The following is a 24,535-nucleotide window of genomic DNA, read 5'->3' on the forward strand; positions in this document are numbered from 1 at the left end:
TACATTTGAACAATGGCTTTGCAATGACCTTTATGTCACGTACTTATGTTTATGTTTCTATTCGTAGAAACATGCTATCTTTTGTAAAACGTTATCTTTTCATGAATGCAAACTTGTTTTAAAACAGCATATAGTATTGTACCGTGTAATGATCCTGTTGTTGATGATCCGTACACGTTGATTTTGTACGGGGCGTCACATTTGGTATCAGAGCATTGGTTGTAGGGAATTAGATTGCATTAATGAGTCTTGACCGAGCCGAGTAGGATTCGCTAATAGGACTAATCTACAACTTGCTTGTTTACTAGTTTCTGCGGAACTTGCTGCATGCTAGTGCTTACTTTCACTGCTATATGAATTCGTTGTATGCTACCGTTTATTCTCGCTACTGCATGATACTACCTGCTTTTAATTGCATGTTACTTCGGTATGATATTGTTAGTATTGCCATGCTATGTACTGCTATAGACGATCCAGGCTGCTGTAGTTATTTTGCCTTATTACGTGCTTGCTATATGTCTTACTGACATGGAAAAAGTTATTTTTCCTTGTTCAGATGTCGGACATACCGCCCATTATCATTAATTTGGAGAGTGACTCAGATTCATCTGCTACTTCGCCTACTATTGTTGCTGACTCACAGATCCCGTCACCGCTACCCTCCGACGACTCCGGTGATTCGTCTTCTGGGGACAATAGCCACGCACCTCACCTGATGGTGATCTCAGACGGAGACGAGGATCCAGAGGAGATTCCAGCTCCACCTAGCCCTGGACTTCCGGGGGCACAGCACCATTCCGGTGATGTTGTGATTCCTGGGGGAAACGGAGACGGTCCTTTCCGTAACGAGCGTGGACATTGGGTTAGACGCCTTGCTGATGGACGTGTTGTGCCGATTCCACCTTTCAGATATCGACTCATGACTACCGGCCAGGCACATCCACCCTCAGATGATTCGGACGATTCATCATCCGATGACACTAGCGAGGAGGATTCCGAGGAAGATTCTGAGGAGGACTCCGAGGAGGAGCCCGTGCAGCCACCCTCTACCCCGCCGAAGAAGCGGTACAGCTTCGATGGTACTGTTATTCCAGGGGTTAATGGAGGTAAGCCGTTCGTTAACGCACGTGGACTGAGGGTTAGGGTCACCGCCCGCAAGCGGGTTGTGCCGTATCCTGCTGATCCATTCGTGCGTAAGGTCGGCCGTTATGTGCCATCTACTTCTGGTGCTGCACCCTCTGTACCACCGGCGCCACCTGCACCACCTGCCCCACCAGCATCTCCCACCGTCGAGGAACTGACGAGGGAAGTGCATACTTAAGACCGATTGTTATTGCTGTTTTTCAAGTGTCGTGTTACTTTTAATTTCCTGTTTATATCTCCTTTATCATCATATTTTTAATATATCTTAATCTTGGTTGAGGAATTCCTCCTGCTTATTGCCCCATTAATTTTATACAAAACTTGAAAAATCAGAAACCTTGTTCGTGTTTACAACCAAGTATTCGTGGATATTCGTTAGTATTACAAAGACACAAAAACTTGTGATTCTGAAAAAAGAAAAATGGAAAACGAGAGAATTTTGTCAATAACTAAAGGCCCCAATTCGGAATCAGTTATTGGCAATACATCCTCCATTCATGACTTATCAGATTATCACATTGTTGAGATCCTTCTTGGACTTCCTGTTAAAACAATCATCGGTTGCAAATGTGTTTGCCGTGATTGGCTTAATCTTATTTCCGACTCTCATTTTATCAATCTTCACCTCACCAAATCACCTGAATGTTTCATGCTTCTTGATCATGAGTTTACTATGGACAGTATGCCTAAACCGAAATATTTGAGGTTGTTAGGGATTCAAGAGGAACATGGATGCAATCATTTACACCACGATCCAATCATGAGTCTTGATCTTAACCTTGCTCCTGTTTTTCAAGATAGTCGACCGTTTGCGGTGTGGTCAGTTAATGGTTTGATATGTTTGATTGCTAGTGGATACAAAAGTGTTATGATTTTCATATGTAGTCCGATCACTCGAGAATATATGATACTTCCTAAACAGATAGATAGTACAGAAGATAATATCCTAAACTGTTATGGTTTTGGAGTCAGTTCATTGACTGGGGAATACAAAGTTTTAAGGGTTTTTCAAGATGTTGGATCGTCTATACGCGTGCTATATGCCGAGATTTACACTCTTGGCAGTGGCAAATGGAGAAGTCTTGCTCCTTGTAATGTTACTTATTCTATTTATGGGCGTAGGGGAACGTTCTTGAATAACCATGTTCATTGGAATATTGATGACAATATTAAAAAGATTTGCAGATTTAATGTTGATAAAGAGACATTTGATGTACTTCCCTATCCTCCAGTAGTAGGTTTAGAAGATACATACTTTAATCTGGGAGTTCGAAATGGTTGTTTATGTGTTTCTTATTATAATCGTGCTTCCTGTGAAGTTTCAATCTGGGTGATGAAGGAATATGGCATCAAAAACTCTTGGCAAAAGGAATTGTTAATCAATGGAAGAATTTTCTGGAACATAGTCTTTTTAGCGCTCCGGGAAGTTTTAAAGATGGAAGTATTTTGATGTATGGTGGCGGGAAACTGTGGGTATATCGTCCACATACACCTACAATTGAGAAGACACAATTTTCATGTGGGGATGCAATCAGTTACCGTCCCAGCTTTGTGAAACTCCAAAACTTTGAATCTGAGAGTGTTCACAAGTTCCCGAAGTGAACATATTTTTCTCTTTATTATGTAATGAAGCTTATTCCTTGTGGTTTTATAAAAGTACCATTTTTAATTTTACTCCAACTTGAAATATCCTTTAAAAAATGACAAGGAATGTGACTTTTTTTCTTTTTTTTTTTTTTAATTCAATAGATGATGCTGGTGTAACTGTGAATCTTAATGAATAAATGGAAGATGTTTCAGAGTCATTTGTGTGTATCAGTTACAGTGTATGTGCAAAGTTTTGTTAATCTCATTTTGCTTTCGTACCTTCTATTTTAAAACTAAGCTTTTGTGGTTGTGCTCTCTTCCAAGTAAAGTTGATGTTATTGTTCGGGTGTCAAGATTCGGAATTGAGGCGCAATTAATGGAACTTGGTGATAGTTGTTCGGGTTTGATGAACCACCGCCCGTATAACTACGGTACCATTCGTTGGGAGTATTGGGTCTTTGATTTGGGTTTGACATTTTTTTTTTGGGGAAAAAAATTTGGAAGAATGATGAAGATTGAAGATGGTTGGAGAAGATGAAATATGATGAAGATGAATAAAAATAGGGAAGATATAGATATTAAATAGGATAAACAAGATTCAGACCGGCCCGCGCGATGCGGCGGGACCTTTCGGGTTACAAATTCATATTTAACATAGTGTTATGTATTTACAGAAGGAAAATACTACGATTTGTTTTTGTAGGTACATTACATACACAGCGGGAGTGGTAGTCTGCATAGTCGAGAGGTAGTCTTCGTTTTGTGCCGGTGTTGCTTGTTTGTGCTTCTTTTTGTGGTGTGGTGGCATTGGTGTTGCAGTGTGTTTGATCTGTAAAATGCATCAGCTGAAAATATGAGCGCAAACAACATTATCAAACGAATTCAAAACCTACAAATTAGCAAATTAAGACAAAAATCAAAATCGATGATGTCGATTGATCTTCGGTCTTTTTGGTCTTTGTTTTTGGTTCCGCTATAATTAAGGCCTTTGATATCTATACATAGATACATTAATATACATATACATACATATAAATACATACATACATAAAAAGAAGCTGGTACATACATATTCTTATATGATCATGAAGTTGGTGCATATATATTCGTATTTGATCATGCATGAAAGAGAATACACTTGCAACCTAAAAAAACATATAATAGTCAATCTTCAGAATTACAGACTATTAAGGATCCACAAAGTGCTCTATCTTGGCAAGCAAATTTTCATGATCTTGTCTATAACATCTCGGGTCTAAATTTATTGCTATATAGAAGATTCTAAAATCATTTAGGCGGTAATTATGAAGTAAATTTGCTAGCGGGACAGATAAGATACACTTAGTTAAGTTCGTAAGTCTGAATATCATTTACAAATAACTTTTTTAATGTCAGTAACTGAATTAAACAAACGTTTAATCAAAGGAAAATTATATGCCAGTAACTTACTGTACTGACAATTTTAGTATACACATATAATATAATACACAGAATGCAAATAAGCATAGCAATACTGTTATTAATGTGCTTAACAAAATATAATCACAAATTAGGGTGTACCGAAACCTATTTTAATCAACTTAAAACAAAACAAAGTGCATTTTCAAATCAGCAACTATTGTTGCTTCACATAATGTATTGACATATTAGTTTTGGCTAAATTTGCTATTCAAATCACCATATAGTTTAAGATTTTCTACTCGTAATATAATCTACTTGTAGGAAGTATAGTCTTTGGATGAGTTGTATAAGTGAATTTCCATGTGAAATGTATTACCTAGATAGAGTTGGAATTCAAGTAGTTGTTGTTTCGCCGAGTAAATGTTTGTAGGAAACAAAGCGGTAGTAGTGATCTGGAAATCCAAATTCATGGAAGACAATAAAGCATGATACCCTATGAGTTAGAACCCCATGGAGCTATATTGTGAAGAGAAAGATGCTATATATCTATAAATATAGAATAATAACAGCAAGAACATTACTACTATGAGGATGTAGCAAATACAAAAATGTTAAATATACCTGCTTTTGTCGCAAATTTGCTCCATTGTCAAAGACACATGCATAATCCATCAAAAGAGCCATACACTCCTCTTCTTGCTGGAAGCAGCTGCATCAAGTGCAAATGACATAAATCATGCATTTAATCGAATAACTTCGTTAGGGGTAACAAATTTGACCCAATCAAGTTCTATTTTTAATTGATTCAACACAAGTCAAACTGGGAAACAGAGGGATTTATGTCCAGAATGTCCATGTTTGGATACAAATATTTCGACCAGTTTGAAAACTTGCTATTTTTCATCAAGATTATCAGTATAATTCAAGATAATATTGAACTGTTCTTCACAAAGTTACATTCATACATCAAATAGATACATGTTACATAACCAAAACGTTTAAAAGATACAACAGTTTATTACCTCAAGGTCGGGACAGCGATGGAATGACGAACAACGGAGTTGGTGAACGTCGATAAAATGCAATTATATTAAAACCTAGGTGTCTGTCTGTGTTGTCCACCCAAACCCCATCTTCTATCTTTGATCTTCCATTTCAATTCGTTCATTTCTCTCTTTACATTCAACATCATCATCATCATGTGTCCTGTGGAACAAAATATAAATTTATGGTTACAGTTATACCCTAAAGCTATCATTTCTTCATGGCTTTTTATTACTATTTTCTAATTTGAAGTTTCAATCTTTTTCCTAATTACTTCTTCAAAATCACATCCAAGAAAATAGAGAACTGGATTGGCCATCGTAACTACCTTCCGCTCACAACTATCACCCTAAAGCTATTATCTTTTCATAGCTTTTTATTACTTTTTTCTAATTTGAAGTTTCGATCTTTTTCCTAATTACTTCTTCAAAATCACATCCACCAAAATAGAAACTGGATTGACCATCGTAACTATCTTCCGCTCACAACTATCGACACTCGAAAACTGTCTTGCTCTCTTTCACTGCGCGATCTATCAAAAGCTGAAACCAGCTCCTAAAGCTGGCCCCATTCTTGATGAAAGGCAACTCCATCGCTCTGTAACATACCATGTTAATTTCCTACTCACCGCGCAATATACCTTTATAATTAACACCAATAGCCTCACCCTGGTATTACAATCGTGCAAACACTTGCATAGATGTCAAACTCAGTATATCAAACAAAATCAATTTATTACAGATGACATATTGCACATATATTTCTTCGCATTCAACTAATCCAACTCATTTGAAATGTTTCATTTTTAGATAACTTGACCTGTTTTAGTTAGTAGAATGTAATTGAAACGTTCAAAATTAAAAGTGTCAATCCTTTTAAAATTGTCCAACAAAGCTTGTAACAGTATGAAAGCGTTTTATTTATTAGTTATATATTGAATATAACCTTCAATGACGTCAACATAAGATGGTCTTTTACACTCGAACAAATATCACTGTTACAAATCCGTGTATTGAAAGTTCATTTTACAAATAATACATGCATACTTGTACACGCTTGCATACATGAACATAGACATATACATAATAATACATAATACATCCTGTATGGTAACAGTTTAGATCTAAATAACAAAAAATCTTTAACTTCTATATATCGTTATAGAGTAGTTGATGCAAAAATGTTTTCCGAAAACCAAAGGCTATCCTTTTATATCAGCATAGAATCATGTAGTCAACAATATTAATATCATAATTCTCCCACTATTGACAACACATATAGCGTCATTAAAAGTTAACAAATATAAAGACTGATGATGTCGTTCACCGTTGCTTCCGTTATCATCATCGTCATTAGATTGAAACTAGTCACCTAATCCAAAAGACTATCATATAAAACCGATGATGTTGTTCACCATTGCTGTTATCTTCATCGTAGCTATACCTGACATGAATATGATCTTTATGAAAAAAATTCACAAACAATAAAGCCAATTAGTAACATAACCCTAAACATAGGTTGATTGTGGAACATGAAACCGTGGATTAAATATGATGCAATGGAGGTCAAAATTTTGCTATCGAACAATGAAGCATAACAAAAACTCAAAAAATCAAATCAAATTAAAACAATATGGGCAACGACAAATTAATATGAGAAAGAACAAAAGCAAAATTAAGTTTTTAAATTACAGAAAAGCAAAAGTAAAATACCTGCCATTGCAATAAAAATAGAGAATCTGACGTCAAAATGCAAACCCTAATTCTTTTTGTGAAGGTACCGCCACAAAAGCTGCAAAATCGAAAACCTAATTTTTGTTGTTGTCCCATCAGGGAACAGACCCTAATTTTTCGTTTTTGATTGGCAATAAGGACAAAAAGAATAGTAGAATACCTTGATTGCGACGGAGAAAGTGACGGAGCAACCGGTGACGGGGCGGCGCAACGGAGATGTGACGGCAGACGGTGATGACGAAGTATGTGATTTGATATGAAATTAATAAGTGGAAAATGAAAGATATTGAGTAGATGTGGTAAAGAATTAGGTTTAGAAGGGCAGGAGGTAGATGAAGTCGATGGGGGCGTGGGTTTTTCACGTTTTATGTAGTGTCCACACGAAGTATGAAACGGCGGTGGTGTAAAAGTGGAACGATTAAAATCTGCGATTATTTTAGCATATAAAGGGTTAATAATGTTATAATTCAGTAGGCTTATAACTAGTGGTTTGATTCTTGATGTTATAATTCAGTAGGCTTATAACTACCTTTAGTGGTTTGATTCTTGATGTTATAATTCAGTAGGCTTATAACTACCTTTAGTGATTTGATTCTTGATTAAGAATACTAATAATGAAGTGTAAGAACAAAGATGATAATGGAGAAAGAAAGAAACACTTTGTAAGTGTGTGAAATGGTGCAAGTTTAATGCTTGCATTCATGAGTATTTATAGCCTAAAATCTCAATATAAAAATACATACTTTGTGTACCAAAATTGACTATATGTATACACCAAAATTGACTATCCATATCTATATTATTATTATTATTATAACACTCCCCCTTGGATAGCAATTTTATTTTGTTGAAGATCAACTATAAATTACTGCCTCGTTAAAAACCTTGCTAAAGAAAACCCAGTGGGAAAAAAACTTTAGCTAAGGGAAAAAGAGTGCAGCATGGAGTTGACTCCCCCTCAAGTAGACATCGCTTCAGCTGTTACATCTTTTGAACATGTCTCATGCCAATGTTATGAACGTGTGTTCTGAAAATAGCAGTTGGAAGTGCTTTCGTGAAAAGATCAGCAGAGTTTTTGCTGGATTGAACATATCTCATTTCAATCTCGTTGTCCTTAATGAGATTTTGAGTGTATGAGAAGAATCTAGGAGGTATGTGTTTGGTTCGGTCACTTTTGATATACCCTTCTTTCATCTGTGCTATGCAAGCTGCATTATCTTCATAGATAATTGTTGGACTTTTATCGCGTTCTAGTCCACAAGAATCAGTAATGATTTGTGTCATTGATCTCAACCAAAAACATTCCCGAGTAGCTTCATGTAATGCAATCACTTCGGCATGATTTGACGATGTAGCAACAAGTGTTTGTTTTTGAGAACGCCATGATATTGCAGTACCTCCATTTAGGAATACATATCCAGTTTGAGATTTAGCTTTATGTGGATCAGATAAATAACCTGCATCTGCATAACCAACCAAATCTTGTTTTGATTCGTTAGAATAAAATAATCCTAAATCAGTAGTTCCTCGAAGGTATCGAAATATGTGTTTGATCCCATTCCAGTGTCTTTTGGTAGGAGCAGAGCTGAACCTTGCCAACAAATTAACTGCAAAAGAAATGTCAGGTCTTGTACAATTTGTAAGATACATAAGAGCTCCAATTGCACTAAGATATGGTACTTCTGGTCCAAGAATGTCTTCTTGATCTTCACATGGACGAAATGGATCAGCTTCAACATTGAGTGATCTAACAACCATAGGAGTACTTAATGGTTTTGCCTTGTCCATATTGAAACGTTTCAAAATCTTTTCAGTATATGTTGTTTGATGTACAAGTAAACCATTAGGCATATGCTCAATTTGTAAACCAAGGCAATACTTGGTTTTTCCGAGATCTTTCATTTCAAATTCTTTCTTTAGAAGTTGAATGGCTTCATGGATCTCTTTATTTGTACCTATGATGTTAAGATCATCAACATAAACAGCTATGATCACATATCCGGATGTTGTTTTCTTAATGAAAACACAAGGGCAAGTAAGATTATTTGTATACCCTTTGCTTATCAAGTAATCACTTAATCGGTTATACCACATACGTCCCGATTGTTTTAACCCATATAAAGATCTTTGTAATTTAATCGAATACATTTCTTTGGGTTTTGCATTTGATGCTTCTGGTACCTTAAATCCTTCAGGTATCTTCATATATATATCACTATCAAGTGATCCATATAGATAAGCAGTCACAACATCCATGAGATGCATTTCTAAATTTTTAGAAACTGCCAGGCTGATTAAGTATCTAAAAGTAATTGCATCCATAACAGGGGAATAAGTTTCTTCATAATCAATTCCTGGTCTTTGAGAAAAACCTTGAGCTACAAGTCTAGCTTTATACCTTGTAACTTCATTTTTCTCATTTCTTTTTCGGACAAAAATCCATCTGTATCCTACAGGTTTCACATCTTTAGGAGTGAGAATGATGGATCCGAAAACCTTTCTTTTATTGAGTGATTCTAATTCAGCTCGTATTGCTTCTTTCCATTGAGCCCAATCATGTCTATTTTGACATTCAACCATAGATGTTGGTTCTGGATCATCATCATTATTCATGATGTCATACGCAACATTAAATGAAAATTTCTCATCAAGATTTTTCATTTCATTTCGGTTCCATAATATTTTTGAATATGCATAATTGATTGCAATTTCTGTATTGACATCATCAATCTCCTCTGCAGTAGGAGTACTGATTTGTGGTTCTTCTTGAACACTTTCTTTTACTTCATTATCAGCTGATTTTCTTTTTCGAGGATTTTTATCCTTTGAACCAATTGGTCTTCCACGTTTCTGACGTGGCAAAGATTCATGAGTGACGTTATTGCCAGCTTTTGGAATTTCAATTCGAGCTGGAGTATTTACTGCTGGTATATATGATTTTGTCACCGTTTTTGTATCTGTAAATGCATCAGGCAATTGATTTGCAAGTTCTTGTATATGCATTATCTTTTGAACTTCTGTCTCGCATTCTTTTGTGCGAGGATCAAGATACTTTAATTGAGGTTCACACCATGAAACATCATTTTCTTTATTTTTCATTTCTCCCCCTAATCTAGGGAACAATGTTTCATTAAAATGACAATCAGCAAAACGTGCTGTAAAAACGTCACCTGTCATAGGTTCAATATACCTTAATATTGAAGATGTTTCATATCCAACATATATTCCCAACCTCCTTTGAGGACCCATTTTTGTACGTTGTGGTGTCGCAATTGGAACATACACTGCACAACCAAATGTTCTAAGATGGGAAATATTTGGCTCTTGACCAAAAGCAAGTTGTAGGGGGGAATATTTATGACTTGCACTTGGTCTGATGCGAATCAATGCAGCAGCATGTAAAATTGCATGACCCCATATAGATACAGGGAGTTTTGTTCTCATTATCAATGGTCTAGCGATTAACTGTAAACGTTTAATCAATGACTCGGCTAAACCATTTTGTGTATGCACATGAGCAACAGAATGTTCAACAACAATTCCTATAGACATGCAATAGTCATTAAATGCTTGAGATGTAAATTCACCAGCATTATCAAGTCTCACCCTTTTAATGGTGTAATCAGGAAAATGAGCTCTCAATTTAATAATTTGGGCAAGAAATTTTGCAAATGCCACATTACGGCTTGATAACAGACAAACATGAGACCATCTGCTAGATGCGTCTATTAGAACCATGAAATATCTAAATGGTCCACATGGTGGATGAATTGGTCCACATATATCACCTTGAATTCTTTCAAGAAACATTGGTGATTCTTTCTCAACCTTAAGTGGTGAGGGTCTAGTTATCAATTTTCCAAGAGAGCAAGATGTACATGGAACCATTGTATCATGATGGATTTTTCTATCCTTTAGTGGATGTCCATGAGTACATTCAATAATCCTTTTCATCATTGTTGATCCTGGATGGCCTAATCTGTTATGCCATAAACTGAATACACCAGGATCAATATATTTTTCGTTAACTACCATATGTATTTCTGGTACATTTATATGTGTATAATGTAATCCAGAACTAAGTCTTGGCAGTTTTTCAACCACATGACTCTTGTCAGTGATACTTAAATATTTCTCATTTTCTGTTGTCACTGACTGATAATCATACCCGTTAAGGTATATGTCGGAGAAACTCAATAAATTTCTGCTTGACTTGGGAGAAAATAAGGCATCATTTATTAAAAATTTTGTACCATTTGGTAGTATGAAATTTGCCTTTCCTATCCCTTTTATCAAGTTAGCAGGTCCTGATATTGTATGTATAGTTCCTTCCGTTGGTTTTAGATCAATAAAATATTTCTCGGATTTAAGTATAGTGTGTGTAGTTCCACTGTCTGCTATACAGAGATCTCCACCACTTGATTGATGTTGTATTCCAGCAAAATTCATATTGAACTTCATATATAAGAAATAAATAGTGAGTACATTAATATTACACAATATTTTAAACGCAAATAGATAGTACTGAAACATTTAGCAAACATAATGACAAAGACAGACGATATTAAATCGTTTATTTTTCGAAAGACACACAACTTAAACATTCAAGAAATCTTCATATAAATCAGATGGTTTCTCAGTGACTGTTGGATCGACGTTATCCACAAAGTTTACTTCCTTTTCTTTATCTTTCAGCGAATCCTGATACATCTTAACAAGATGTTTAGATGTTCGGCAAGTATTAGCCCAGTGGCCCATTCTACCACATCTGTAGCAAGATTCTTCAGAATTTTTAGAAGAATTTTCTTCAACATCTTGTTTAATGGGCTTGTTTTGTGGTTGATATTTATATTTTCGTGGATTACTATTTCTTTGACCACCACGGCCACGACCACGACCACGTCCACGCCCATTACCATTACCATAAGGATGGTTTCTACCATAGTTATGGCTTTTGGCATGATGATGGTGATGGTTATTATAACCACGACCTTGCCCGCGTCCTTGTCCCTGTTTATAATTATTTGCAGTATTTGCTTCAGGGATTGCAAGTGTACCAGTAGGACGGGATTGCTGATTTTTCATTAATAGCTCATCATTTTGCTCTGCAACTAAGAGATATGAATTAAGTTCAGGATATGTTTTGAACTTTAGCATTCTCAAATTTCTTTGCACTGTGATGTTTGCAGCATTCATTGTGGAGAAAGTTTTCTCCATCATGTCTGCATCACTAATTTCATGTCCACAGAATTTAAGTTGTGAACATGTATTATACAGAGCTGAGCTGTATTCATTTACTTTCTTAAAGTCTTGGAACCTTAATGTTCTCCATTGTTCCATTGCAGCTGGAAGTAAAATTTCTCTTTGATTATTGAATCTGCTTTTGAGACCTTCCCATAAAACATGGGGATCTTCTACAGTCACATAATTATTTTGTAAGCATTCATCAATATGTTGATGAATAAAGCAACATGCCGTAGCTTGTTCTTTTTCAGAACAAGTGTTGTTTTCATTTATGGTTTCAAGAATGCCCATTGATTTAAGATGCATTTTTACTTTTATAACCCATGGCATGTAGTTGTTTCCAGTTGATTCTAAAGGAGTAAATTTAAGCTTTTCCAGATTCGACATTTTCTATTATCAAAAATTAAAACAAACATCATGATAAATTAGAGTCAATTTATATTCATAAGTATATAAACATTAAACATAAATTTAATATAACATAAATGATAAGTAGGTGACATTGTCGACCATGTGTAAGCAATCATAAATAAATGTTATATAACAAAAATATAAATATTAGTAAACATAAATGAAAATTTGGCGACAGTGTCGACCATATATTTTTTCAGGTGGTATAACCGACCTATATCATTCTGGTGGTATAACCGACCATATATCATTTTGGTGGTATAACCGACCATATATCATTTTGGTGGTATAACCGACCATATATCATTTTGGTGGCAGAGCCAACCATATTTAGTATTAAGATTATCGTGCTGATAACGTGTTATAATTCAGTAGGTTTATAACTACCTTTAGTGATTTGATTCTTGATTAAGAATACTAATAATGAAGTGTAAGAACAAAGATGATAATGGAGAAAGAAAGAAACACTTTGTAAGTGTGTGAAATGGTGCAAGTTTAATGCTTGCATTCATGAGTATTTATAGCCTAAAATCTCAATATAAAAATACATACTTTGTGTACCAAAATTGACTATATGTATACACCAAAATTGACTATCCATATCTATATTATTATTATTATTATAACAAATAATTAATTTTCAGAATTAAAAAAAAAAAAAAGTGAAATTCAAACAGATATATATCCGTTGAATTCGGGAGCCAACCACACACTGACACGCGTCCCATTAAACTGCCAACTGAAGCCCCCACGCGTCAGAATCTGACGCCGCGTTATAGGCGTCAGGAGCGTCAGATTTGGCCAGCTCATCTGACGCGATGTTTCTGACGCCGCGTTAAAACCAGTCTAAAGGTAATAATAAGGATCAAGAATATTAAACAAATCACAAACGTGATTAGTTAGAAAATAACTCGCGCACGAGTTGAGAAAACAAGAACGCCAAAGCAATTCTTAAAGAAATATTATTTAATAATTCAAATGGAAGATATCTCCTCGTATTACATATACGGACCCTATATATGTGACGACCCGGAAAATTTCGACTGATTTTAAACCAAACTCTCGATACGATTTAATATTTTTGTCACGATAAGCAAAATCTGTTAGGTTGCGTCTCAAAATTTTTGAACTGTTTTCATATATGCAATTATCCTTCGACTGTTCTCGACGATTCACGAACAACTATTTGTAAATAGATATATATATATATATATATATATATATAATTTGAGATATTATTGAAATAATATATGATAAAATTGTTAGAATTAAATATGTAAAATAATATGCGATGTAATGGAAACTATATTTATAAATATATAGATATATATAATTATGTATATAAATATTACTTGTAAATATATAAAGTTATATTAAATCAATTTGTTTAAAAAATATATAATATATTTGTTTTAGTAATTAAACTTGCTATTTTAAAACTGTTTATATATAGAAAGAGAATATATTAAGAATAAATGATTTCGAGCTTAATTAGTAAACGTCAGTAACACTCGGTTGACGTTTTGTTAGTTTTAATATAGATATAGTACATGTTCATGAAGGATTGAAATAAAAGTTGGACTGTAAATTGATTACGAAGATTTTAGATTTGTTAAAAATATTTTTACCTTTTTAAGTTTAAATATTAGCACTCCGTACATATTATTTGGAACAGAAAATAAATAATTACCGAACCTTTTTTATCAGGTTTCAAACAGTTAATGACTGAAATAATTAAATATACTTAAACTAAAAATTTGAGATTTTTAGGAATACTTTTATACGTTAACTGTTTAGCAATGGACACGATATAGTCATCCGGGATAAACTTTTGGTAGAATTAAAGGCTGCTAGTATCTTTCTTCCACATTTTAATTATTATATCTTATTTTATTACCACTTGATTGCTATTAAAATTATTGTACGTTCTATATGTGATATGTATATATCTCCCACCATCTTCATCCAAGACAATCACTTGTATCCCTTTCTTCTTCCTCACACCCGCCACCATTTCTTCTCTACGACCACCACACAATCCACCGCTACCCTCACTTCCACCATCTTGGAAACCATCGACCAACACCATCCTATTTTTTTTTCTTTCTTCAACCATAGACTACCACCACCCGTGTCTTTACTTCATCTGCTAAACCTTTTCTTTTTTTCTTGTTCTAATCCTGCTCCCTGATCAACTACCGAGAACACCACAAACTGCTGCACACTACTACGAGGTCTGTCTTTCTGTTTCAGCCGGAATAACCATCATCACGATTGCTTTTACTCGACTGCTATTTCTGTTTCTTTCACCCAGAACCCTACAACCATCATCGTTATTTAATTTACTGTATCATCACAACCAAACGCCAACCATAGCCGGTTCACAACTCACCTCACCACACATCACCACCATAACTTACTCGTTGATTACAGTAGCCCGATTAAACCATGTTATCATTTTGTCACGCTACTGCTATTCGTTGCTGTGACGATTACAGTTTGATAATACAAACCATCGAAACCCAGTGATTGCAGCTGCTTCGATTTTCTGCTCTTTTCCGAGTACAACAACAAAGATGACAATGTATAGTGAAGAAGATGAATGGGACAGCTGGTGCGTATTTCTTTCTTTTCTTTTGGGGCCGACCATTAATAAAGTGAAAGCTCCACTTGTGCAACTTGGGGATACAGCTACCACTACACGTTTTAGTTTCACTCTCTCAATCATTTAAACAAACAAAGCCCAACTTCTTTTGTGAAATAGCAGGCCATTTGAAAAGGCCCATGAAAGGGCCCAATGCCATCATCACACAAAACTAAAACGGACCTGCTACTCGAAGTGTTCCTTGTTTCTGATTTTTATTTTGTGTCGAGCAAGGAACATGCTGCAAAGTAATGAGATGATGATCGCTATGTTGTTGATGTAGTGGTGATTATATGTTAACGACGAATTGATAATAATAATTATATAGAAGATGATCAGGATGGTAAATTAAGTATGATGATGAAGTTAGATTATGAATATGATCTCAGAGGTGATATTAATAATAATTATATAAGCAATATTGGTAAATAATATTAGATAATATGATAATGAAGCATTTCGATGATGATGATTTAAAATGATGCTCGATGATTTTAGTTGTTAATAATGTTGTAAGCGGAGAAGATGAGTTAATGATGATGAAGTGACCGTGCATGATGAATGATGATAAGTCAATGATGATGAAAATCCTGATAATCGATTAGGTTAGGATGATGTTGTTGATGATGTTTAATGATGATGATGATATATGACAATGAAGAAAATATAATATGATGATGATAAAACAAACTCTTACAAAATATATAATTAAGCGTGCGAGGTTATGCATGAAAGTATGAGCGGTTCAATGGTTAGGGGTGTTTTGGGTTAGCGAGAGGTCGCGGGTTCGAGCTCGGGCAGTGGCGTTTTGTTTTTAAAAAGCTTGTCTTCAAAGGTTGTACTTTATTATTTTTACTACCATTATTATTATTATTATTATTATTATTATTATTATTATTATTATTATTATTATTATTATTATTATTATTATTATTATTATTATTATTATTCTTATTATTATTATTATTATTATTATTATTATTATTATTATTAAACTTACACTAAATATTAAAATTATGATTATTATTATTATTATCATTATCATTAATAGGATTATTAAGATTATTATTATTATCATGAGTATTGGTATTATTATTAGTAGTTTTATTATCGTTATAGTTATTAATATAAATATTAGTATCATTATTATTATTAGAAAAATCATTATTTAGTATTCATTATTATTAAAATTAACATCTTTATTAAAAGTATCATTTTTATTAAAGTTATCATTTTTATCATTAATATTAAAAGTAACATTTTTAACTCTATTATCAATATTATTATTTTTATCATTATTAATATTATTTTAGTATTATTATAATTTTAACAAACAAACGATATATATATATATATATATATATATATATATATATATATATATATATATATATATATATATATATATATTAATACATATAACATAACAAAATTTATATTTTTATTTATTTTAAATATTTAAAATGAATATATGAAACATATAGGTTATTAATATAAAAATGATATAACTAATAAATTTGTATATATATATATAATTTTGTTCGATTACAATTATGTGTGTTAATATATATATATAAATGATTTAGGTTCGTGAATCCGAGGCCAACCCTGCATTGTTCAATGTCGTCATATGTATTTTTACTACAAAATACATTATGTGAGTTTCATTTGCTCCCTTTTTAAATGCTTTTGCAATATATATTTTTGGGACTGAGAATACATGCGCTTTTATAAATGTTTTACGAAATAGACACAAGTAATCGAAACTACATTATATGGTTGAATGATCGAAGCCGAATATGCCCCTTTTAGCTTGGTAGCCTAAGAATTAGGGAACAGACCCCCAAATTGACACGAATCCTAAAGATAGATCTATCGGGCCCAACAAGCCCCATTCTGGAATTTGGAATGCTTTAGTACTTCGAAATTATCATGTCCGATGGGTGTCCCAGAATGATGGAGATATTCTATATGCATCTTGTTAATGTCGGTTACCAGGTGTTCACCATATGAATGATTTTTATCTCTATGCAGTTTGAGAAATGCCTGATATGAGATGTTACTTATGACAAATGAAATCTTGTGGTCTATTAAAATGATAAAAATGAATGATTATGATAAACTAATGAACTCACCAACCTTTTAGTTGACACTTTAAAGCATGTTTATTCTCAGGTATGAAAGAAATCTCCCGCTGTGCATTTGCTCATTTTAGAGATATTACTTGGAGTCATTAATGACATATTTCAAAAGACGTTGCATTCAAGTCGTTGAGTTCATCAAGATTATTATTAAGTCAATTATAGTTGGATATATTATGAAATGGTATGCATGCTGTCAACTTTCGCTGTAATGAAAGTATGTCTTTTAAAAACGAATGCAGTGTTTGTAAAATGTATCATATAGAGGTCGAGTACCTCGCGATGTAACCAAATGTAATGTATTCGTCCGGATGGATTAGGACGGGTCACTACAGGTGGTATCAGAGCGGTGGTCTTAGCGAACCAGGTCTTGCATTAGTGTGTCTAACTGATAGATGTTTAGATGCATTAGTGGGTCTGGACTTCGACCGTGTCTGCATGTCAAAAGTTTTGCTTATCATTTCGTGTCGAAAATTACCTGCTTATCATTCCTTAGTTTAGACACGTCCTACTGCCTTTATTGCATAGATAGTGTATAGACAAATTCATATCTTAGCGTATCTATTACGGTAAACTTTGCCTGATATCTCCCGTAAATTTCTCCGTAATTTAAGGGATCCTGGTACTATATATATCTATGCATATTATGCACTGAGAATACCATTAAACTATCATTTGCTGTCACTAAACTTTTTATACCAAAAATCTTTTCTGTGATCGCGTAAGATGGCCTCTACGAATCGACCAAGTTCCTCTGACTCCGAAGACAGCGTGACGGGAGCGCACCAACCGATCAACTACCGTGACTTCTTTAGAAAGTGGGGATGGGTTCGCGAAATACTTACCCTATGGAGAAATGAAGAAGGTACTCTATATCACGAGCCGAACTTACCACCTAACGTCGGAGTGCTTGATCCGCTTACCGGCGAACCTGTTCGCAATACCGTTTTCACTCTTTTCGCACGGATTTTCCGCCTCAAAGGTCGACTCGATGTCATTAAAGATAGTATTCATCCTCTACTCCCAAATTCTAATCAGATAGGATTATTAGAAGAAGTTAGAAGACTTCGAACTAAATATCAAGAATTGACAAACCTTACGGAAGAATGGGTAGAACTAATTCATAGGCTCGAACGTAAAGTAGAAACCTTGGAGGTGACGGTGTTCGATTTGGAAGCTAGGCTCGCATCTACTGCGCAGGTACCACAAGCAGTACCAACACCAACAACAACACCACCAGCACCAACATCATTTCCATCACCACGAGCTCAGTAAGCACCACAGACACCGAAGAGTACCGAGAATGATGAATTATGAAATAATAATTCATTACTTTCTGTTCACGATTGAAAGATATATGTATATATATTTATGTATATCTTGAGATCGTAATAAAAATTCTTTTCATATTAACTATGACATGTGAATATTTTAACGGGTAGGTAATACCCGAAAAAGATAAAAGAAGCTTTAAAGAGCTTCTATCATAATTAATTCACATATGTTATCATTCACATCTATCATCAACGATTTAACAATCGATATCTATAAATTCATGATTACATATGAAGAAAATATATATGTAAGTATATTTTCATAAAGATTGTAATTAAAAATTCTTTCGTACAAACTGTTAATGGTGAAAATATTTTAACGGGTAGGTAATACCCGAGGAATATTTAGATTTCACATTAATAAGTTACACTGTACATTCTTTGAATCTGATTCAACAGTCATTTACTATCCTACTTACAACCACCGATATACGTATCTGTTCACCGCAGAATAACCATTTTCATTAAATTTCATATCTAGATTTTGACCTATCAGAATCCAACAAGTGGCATAATGAAGAAAACAGTGGACAAAAATAAAATTTGTTAGAAACAAATAAATTAACTATGAGAAATTCTGTTAAGAATCCACGCTAACTGTTTCCAGCTAACTGTTCCTAGTTAACTAATTACATTTTATTTATCGCAATTTATTTATCGCAATTTATATTCTCGCAATTTTATTTATCGTCATTTAATTTCTGTTATTTATTTTATGCACTTTAAATATCGGGACACGTATACAAGGTTTTGACATATCATATCGACGCATCTATATATATTATTTGGAATAACCATAGACACTCTATATGCAGTAATGCTAGAGTTAGCTATACAGGGTTGAGGTTGATTCTACAATAATATATATACTTTGAGTTGTGATCGAGTCTGAGACATGTACACGGGTCACGATACGTATTAATTAATTCGAATATTATAAACTAAACTATATATGAATTATTGGACTGTTAACTGTGGACTATCGACTGTGGACTAATAACATTGGACAATTAAAATGAATTAAAATATTGATTATAACATATGAAACTAAACATTTCTTCAAGTTTTCCACTTGATCTCATCTTAAACCTTATTTGTATCTTGACGATTACAATCTGTGATTCAAACCTTTCATAATTCTTGAAAACACTTCAATCGATAGAATGAACCAACCGCACTTCATCTACGGAAGAAGAGATTGATGCATATAGTTATGCACCTGAAAACACTCGGAACATGAGTAAACATTTAACACGTGTCTGTGCTAGCTCCTTCGGCATTGTTATTACCGGAAATAACATTGCAACTCTTTTTCAAATTAGCCAATTTTGTCACAGCTTCAACAAATCAACTTCGACTTCCATTCGAATTAGCCTTATTATAACCTCGATATATAAGTTTGCCTGTCGTCATCGTTACCGGGGAACCGTTTATATTCCACCACATTAGCAGTAAACTTACCAGCAACTTCAATGAATTTGGACTTTCCGAAAAATCATTATATTCATTGAAACCCCATCGTGTATTCATCTATACCCTGTAACAATAATTGCCATACCAATTACTGAGAATCAGCAATCAGTATTTCGAATCTCGTAGCATTTCTACATCGATATTTATATGTATACATATAATAATTATCTCCTAGAATTACGATCTTCAATTCTGAAATTTTGAAAAGCACCCAGCCTACGAATCAATACATTAAACTTTGAAAAAGCTGAATGAAGCAGCAGAAACTGTAGGCAATCGTAAACGACCTTAATCATCGGAAGTTTGATGATAAAGAATAGTATGTTGGAAAAACTCAGAAAAGTTGGAACTGGAAAACGGATTGAGCTAACCACGAGGGAGACCAAGGACAAATACAAGGACCATACCCTATATTCAAAGAATCCAGGTAATTCTGGATCCGTTGAAATCTTTAGAAAAAATCTTGCTCCGAAATCATGTTAAAATCTTGCGGAAAATTTTTCTTTATCAACCTTCGAACTTGAAAATTCTAAAATATCATCATAAATATCTTCGATATTTCTGAGGATATTTTCATAAATATTCTCGTCCGAAATTATATACCTCTTCGTGTTTCCTGTGTTTCATTATATTGGAAACTTCTGTAAAATCTAAGTTTAATTTATGAATGAATCCTGGAGAAATGTAAAAAAATTGATGCATGAGTTAGTATAACATAATGACACTTGATCAACGTGATTATATTACAGTAAGTCATGTTGAGTTTCTAATGACACTTGATGATTCACAGACCATAACGTCATCATGTGCCATTTTACACGACTCTTACATTCTAACTAATCTTCAAACATATCAAGAACATATTTTCCTGATAGTTCTATCTTTTCTCTTGAATTCTGGTAATTTAACCAATCAAGATCGTGTCATTACAATCTCTCTATTAGAACGTTAGTTATGTTCATTCGGAACTTCACCATACGAATTCTGGACCACTATTCGCTTGACTTAAAGTCAGGAAGAGAAAACAAAAGGATGGAACTCCAAAATATAAAGAAAATGAAAAGGGTGGATTTATAGTGAAATATCCGACAGAGCAATCAAAACAGATCATCGTATTTAATCAAAGAAGATCCTAATTTTCTAATTACCGGAGAATCAAATCTTATTACAAAGATTTTCTCCAAATTCCTTGAACTCTGGAAATCAATCCTGTCTACGTCAAAAGATATGACGAATCTACATTTACTCATTTCACTCTTTCGTGATTGCTTCACTCGTACTCTTCACCTAAATGAATTGTTTTATCTATATTACTCAATGATGATAAAACTCTATTTATCAACTCATTTTCGTCATGAAAACATTTTTATGGTTAACTATGACGACCTTGATCAAATTTCGGGACGAAATTTCTTTAACGGGTAGGTACTGTGACGACCCGGAAAATTTCGACTAATTTTAAACCAAACTCTCGATACGATTTAATATTTTTGTCACGATAAGCAAAGTCTGTTAGGTTGCGTCTCAAAATTTTTAAACTTTTTTCATATATGCAATTATCCTTCGACTGTTCTCGACGATTCACGAACAACTATTTGTAAATAGATACATATATATTTAATATATATATATATATATATATATATATATATATATATATATATATATATATATATATATATATATATATATATATATATAATAATTTGAGATATTATTGAAATAATATATGATAAAATTGTTAGAATTAAATATGTAAAATAATATGCGATGTAATGGAAACTATATTTTTTAAATATATAGATATATATAATTATGTATATAAATATTACTTGTAAATATATAAAGTTATATTAAATCTATTTGTTTAAAAAATATATAATATATTTGTTTTAGTAATTAAACTTGCTATTTTAAAACTGTTTATATATAGAAAGAGAATATATTAAAAATAAATGATTTTGAGCTTAATTAGTAAACGTTAGTAACACTCGGTTGACGTTTTGTTAGTTTTAGTATAGATATAGTACATGTTCATGAAGGATTGAAATAAAAGTTGGACTGTAAATTGATTACGAAGATTTTAGATATGTTAAAAATATTTTTACCTTTTTAAGTTTAAATATTAGCACTTCGTACATATTATTTGGAACAAAAAATAAATAATTACCGAACCTTTTTGATCAGGTTTCAAACAGTTAATGATTGAAATAATTAAATATACTTAAACTAAAATTTTTGGATTTTTAGGAATACTTTTATACGTTAACTGTTTAGCAATGGACATGATATAGTCATCCGGGATAAACTGTCGGTAGAATTAAAGGCTGCTAGTATCTTTCTTCCATGTTTTAATTAGTATATCTTATTTAATTACCACTTGATTGCTATTAAAATTATTGTACGTTCTATATGTGATATGTATATATCTCCCACCATCTTCATCCAAGACAATCACTTGTATCCCTTTCTTCTTCCTCACACCCACCACCATTTCTTCTCTACGACCACCACACAATCCACCGCTACCCTCACTTCCACCATCTTGGAAACCATCGACCAACACCATCCTATTTTTTTTTTCTTTCTTCAACCATAGACTACCACCACCCGTGTCTTTACTTCATCTGCTAAACCTTTTCTTTTTTTCTTGTTCTAATCCTGCTCGCTGATCAACTACTGAGAACACCACAAACTGCTGCACACTACTACGAGGTCTGTCTTTCTGTTTCAGTCGGAACAACCATCACCACGATTGCTTTTACTCGACTGCTATTTCTGTTTCTTTCACTCAGAACCCTACAACCATCATCTTTATTTAATTTACTGTATCATCACAACCACACGCCAACCATAACCGGTTCACAACCCACCTCACCACACATCACCACCATAACTTACTCGTTGATTACAGCAGCCCGATTAAACCATGTTATCGTTTTGTCACGCTACTGCTATTCGTTGCTGTGACGATTACAGTTTGATAATACAAACCATCGAAACCCAGTGATTGCAGCTGCTTTGATTTTCTGTTCTTTTCCGAGTAAAACAACAAAGATGACAATGTATAGTGAAGAAGATGAATGGGACAGCTGGTGCGTATTTCTTTCTTTTCTTTTGGGGCCGACCATTAATAAAGTGAAAGCTCCACTTGTGCAACTTGGGGATACAGCTACCACTACACGTTTTAGTTTCACTCTCTCAATCATTTAAACAAACAAAGCCCAACTTCTTTTGTGAAATAGCAGGCCATTTGAAACGACCCATGAAAGGTGTAATGACCCAGAAAATTTTGACTAATTTAAACCAATTCTCTATATGATTAATATTATGTAAACCGATATATATATATATATATATATATATATATATATATATATATATATATATATATATATATATATATATTATAAAATGTACAAGTAAAACACTATTTGCTACAGTAAAAATGACTTTGCTACAGTAAAACACTATTTGCTACAGTAAAAATGACTTTGCTACAGTAAAACACTATTTGCTACAGTACACACACTATTTGCTACAGTAACACACTATTTGCTACAGTACACTATTTGCTGCAGTAAACACTATTTGCTACAGTACACTATTTGATGTCGACGAACTAGCAAACAAAAACGGATAAGGCGGCCATGCGATCGCATGGTAAAAACACTGAAAACTCATGCGATCGCATGAGCTACAGTAAATGGAAAAGTATTATAAATACACCAGTTTGCTCGACGATTTTTTTCAACTCTTTCTTATTCTTCTTCAATTTAAATTTAAATTTATAATTATAAGTATAATTATAATTTTAAGTTTAATAATAATAAAGTATATTCGAGGGTGTTTTAATTCGGGTTTCAAACCGCTTTAAGCTAAGGAAATATTAGGTATTGTTCGGGGTATTGTTCTTGAATCCAAGGCCAACCATACAGTCGTCTACCATCATTACGTCTACGCAATTTGCCTATAATATTGAGTCTCAATATTGAACTGTGAGTTATAGTCTCCCTTTTTAAATACTTTAAATATTTTTGGGCTGAGAATACATGCAATTTATTTTAAACGCAATAAGACACAAGTACATACTAAATTCTACACTGAGTTAAACCAAAAATCACTTAGCTTTGGTAACTAGTAGCTGCCAGTACATAGGATATGGACTGGTAGGCGCGAATTATTGTATATGGATCCATAGGGCTTGACATCCCCGTCCGAGCTAGAGCGCTAGCCTTTTAACGGACGTATGTTATTTGAGTTTATGACACGTTGGTTTGCGTGTATTAAAACGAATGGGGTAATTATCCTTATAGCGTTAAGTTTAGTTACCAGGGTGCTCTGTTACGTAGAATCTATTGATAAAGTTTTGATGAAATC

At 33.5% G+C, this 24,535-nt stretch overlaps 1 protein-coding gene across 1 annotated transcript; it reads left to right on the forward strand.

Moving 5' to 3' along the window:
• Positions 1–1,564: 1,564 nt before the first annotated feature.
• LOC139887991 (putative F-box protein At3g10240) lies at positions 1,565–2,927 on the forward strand. The gene is made up of 2 exons (XM_071871031.1): positions 1,565–2,420; positions 2,893–2,927. The coding sequence occupies exons 1-2, from the start codon at positions 1,565–1,567 to the stop codon at positions 2,925–2,927; spliced, it is 891 nt and encodes a 296-aa protein (XP_071727132.1).
• The last annotated feature ends 21,608 nt before the right edge of the window (positions 2,928–24,535 follow it).

The sequence above is a fragment of the Rutidosis leptorrhynchoides genome, chromosome 2, assembly GCF_046630445.1.
Source record: "Rutidosis leptorrhynchoides isolate AG116_Rl617_1_P2 chromosome 2, CSIRO_AGI_Rlap_v1, whole genome shotgun sequence".
Taxonomy (NCBI): Eukaryota; Viridiplantae; Streptophyta; class Magnoliopsida; order Asterales; family Asteraceae; genus Rutidosis; species Rutidosis leptorrhynchoides.